The sequence below is a fragment of the Carlito syrichta genome, unplaced genomic scaffold, assembly GCF_000164805.1.
Source record: "Carlito syrichta isolate Samal-C Ts95f unplaced genomic scaffold, Tarsius_syrichta-2.0.1 Scaffold120784, whole genome shotgun sequence".
NCBI lineage: Eukaryota > Metazoa > Chordata > Mammalia > Primates > Tarsiidae > Carlito > Carlito syrichta.
The window spans coordinates 2,301-5,549 of record NW_007064880.1 but is presented as its reverse complement, the minus strand read 5'-3'; the positions used below and the strand labels follow the sequence as shown (position 1 = coordinate 5,549).

The 3,249-nt window shown below is 49.8% G+C and overlaps 1 protein-coding gene across 1 annotated transcript in view; it reads right to left on the bottom strand.

Annotated features, from left to right (window-relative positions):
• Window positions 1-227: 227 nt before the first annotated feature.
• LOC103249556 (cilia- and flagella-associated protein 46-like) overlaps window positions 228-3,249 on the bottom strand; it is a gene marked incomplete at both ends in the record, with an annotated part of 4,631 nt that continues 1,609 nt past the window's right edge. Inside the window, 3 exons of the mRNA XM_021707610.1 lie at window positions 228-322; window positions 885-1,008; window positions 1,992-2,156. Coding sequence (XP_021563285.1) covers window positions 228-322; window positions 885-1,008; window positions 1,992-2,156 — 384 coding nt within the window. The remainder of the gene's footprint in view (window positions 323-884; window positions 1,009-1,991; window positions 2,157-3,249) is intronic.

Sequence of the window (3,249 nt, the reverse complement as noted above, 5' to 3'; positions counted from 1 at the left end):
AAGTTTCACTCCCTCCCTGGCCTTTCGCTCTCAGCAATGGGAGGACGGCAGGGTAGAGGACTGGGCCTGGCTTTCAGACCCTCACACCCTGATGCCTCCCAAGCTCCCACATTCTCCAGGTCAAGGCCAAAGTCGCCTCCCACTGACCAGGGACTCCCTCACTTGGAGGGTGCAGAGTCATCCTGTGCTCGGCGCTTGGAAAAGTCATCCTTCCCAAAGCTACTCACGCTTTCAGCATATTAATATAAAAAGAGACTATGAGGCTGATGGAAGTTTTCTTTTCTTCCTTTAACTGAAGCGTGTCCATTAATTCGTGACGAACCTGCCGGGAGGTGGAACAGAATATTAATCTGAATGCAAACGATTAGCTAGAAATCCAGATTTTCTGTCTAGACGTTATATTGTAAATATTCCCCCGGCAAAATTAATATATGTAATTAGCATGTATCTTCTCATTAAGTTTTATATTTAGCTTTTCAGCTATAACTTAAGCCGATCCCCTATAAGTAAAGAGGAGAAGCGAATGAATGCTTCTCGTACACGTTCTTTTAGTAATTACCTGTATCTTTAGAAACTTTCATTAGCTTTTTAAAAAAATTCAGTGATGATACAAAAGAAGTATTCAGAGCAATAGTAAATGCAAAATGTCTTGTTTTGTTTCCAAATGTCTTGGCTATATCTGTCTTCACATAGAATGAACTGCTATTTCTTTTTAATTTATTTATTTGTTTTGCTTATCTATGTGTGTATGTAAGTTTTTATACCTCCCAATTAGTAAACTTGTATGTGATTTTTACGCATAGTTTTCTGAACAATGACTTTTAAGAAAATGATTTCTTTTACCTATGTTTTTACCACATATTTACTATATATTTACAACTTACCATAACAGAGAATATGTGTTGACACTTGTGTGGCACATTGGATTTTATGAAGGGGGCTGCAGTGGAACAGAATTTAGCTGCCTCCTCTGTTTTTCCAGCTTGCAGGTAACACTCAAGAAGTTCCCTGGATAATACAAAAATGGTAGAGATTCAACATTGTTGAATTTGCTTTCTGCTGCAAATGTCTAACAACCAGGTTATTTGTTCTCTCTCCTAAAATGACTTAAAATTATAGTTGCATAATTTTTGTGTTTCACCAACTTTAGGACAATACCCTGGGGTCCCTCTTTCGGCCACCACCAGGGGCTGTGGCTCTTCCGGAAGGGCCAGCAGAAGCCATGAACGCTTGCTGCTGCAAGCATCAGGAGAGGGGATGACTGGCCTTTTAATTTCTAGGACACTTTAAAATGACACTTCAAAAGAGAGATTTTATCTGCATTTACAATCTTGCAAAGTTCTCCAAATGGCCTCCGGGCTCTGGATTAGACACAAGTGTAGATTCTCTGGGGTGGGCACAATTCAGGTGCCTGGTGTCAGCACTCACCCAGTTGCTGGCCTGTAGCGAGAGTTCCCCAAACAGAGAAAAGCTCCGACTGACCCCCTTTCGGTTCACCCAACGCAGTGTCCATGTGTGCTTGCTGACAGCCTGTCGCCGCGGCTTCTCAGGGTGGCCACTGCCCTGCCCTGTGCTGTCCCCATGGCTATCCCTCCATGGGCCACCTGGCCACCTAGATGGGCGTGTGCATTCCGGCTTTGTTTTACGTTGCTCACATGTCTACTACATTAGCATTTTGCCGAACTAAGATTTTAAAACCATGAGCCAGAATTGGGGCCACAGACGCACACTTCCTTTGCTGTGAGTCTAAGCACATCCTTTTGTTCGGCTGTGACAGCCATATAACCAGGACACAATAAATGTCACCTACAGATTCTTGAGAAACAACCTTTGAACAACACACACAACTTGTGACTACAGAGGAGAAAGCACGTGACTTAGACCCCAGCAGCGTGAAATAATAATCCAGTTGGGAGAGGACGGTCTGGACTCTCGGAGCTGGCCGTGCGGGCTCGCTCAGAGGCCAGGAAGGGCAGGACAAGCCAACTCACAGCATCAGCTCAGCACGCCACTCCTTGTCTTCTTCCTCGGTTTGATTTAACACGTTTACAATTTGGGAGAGGCTGGGGATCAGATGGTGACGACATCCAGGCTTAAGAAACGGTCTCACCATTTGCCAGTAGAGGACTGATGCGTTGTAGACCAGAAAGTAATACCTGCAACGCAAGAAGGGGAAGTCTGCAGAGAAGGTCAAGACCTCAGGCTGAGATGCGAACCCTCGGGGCTCCCTGCCGAAGGGAACCTGCATTCTCTCTGTCTCCAGCAGATGGCAGCAGCCCCGTCTGAGAAGCTTCGGCCTGACCTGCAGGAGCACCAGGATGCAGGGCCAGGGCCGTGTCGGGGGCAGCCTTGCTTTAAACGCGCCTGGCCCCAGCTGCGGTGACCCAGGCACAGCCCCTTGGGTCTGGGCCTTCAGTGAGTCATTCTGCAAACTGATCAGTCTCCACCCTCCCCAGGAAAATGCACCGCTGAGCAAGACCTCCTTTGACTCTAGGGATAGACAAGAAGGAGTGAGGACAGGGGGAATCAGGAAAGGCTTCCTGGGGCCGGGCTCGGGGGCTCAGCCTGTCATCCCAGCACTTGGGAGGCCGAGGCGAGTGGATTGCCTGAGCCCGCGGGTTCGAGGCCTACCCGGGCAACTTGGCGAGACCTCGTCTCTACAATAAATCAAAAATCAGCTGGGCGTGGTAGCGCGCGCCTGTAGTTCCGGTTACTTGGAAGGCTGAGGCGGAAGGATCGCCAGAGCCCAGCAGGTCGAGGCTGCGGTGGCCAGGAGCATGCCACCGCACTCCAGTCTGGGCGACAGAGTGAGACTCCAACTCAAAATAAAAAAGAAAGAAAGAAAGGCTTCCTGGAAGAGGTGGCATCTCTGCTGTGACCTGGAAGATGACCAGGAGTCAGCCAAGAGAGAAGTGGAGGGAAGACAGAGGAGGGGAGGAAGCTTCGGGGAACAAAGCTCCTGTACCCGGCCCGCAGTGTGAGTGGAGGAGGGTGGGCTGGAGCAGTGAACAGAGGCCCCTCTCAGGGCTCAGGGCTTCTCCCACAGGCAGCAGGGCAGGCCGCAGAGTCATCAGACGGACTGAGGTAAGGGGACCCAGCCAGGGTCCCGTTCTCACACTAGGACAGGACTCAGCTGTGTGCCAGTTTTTCCAGCAAAGGAGGGGAAGTGCGAGGTGTCCTGACCAGGTGGGTCACGTCTGCTGGGAGGGGCTCTCAGCTCGGAGGGGTCGTTTCCAGGGGGGTCTGTTG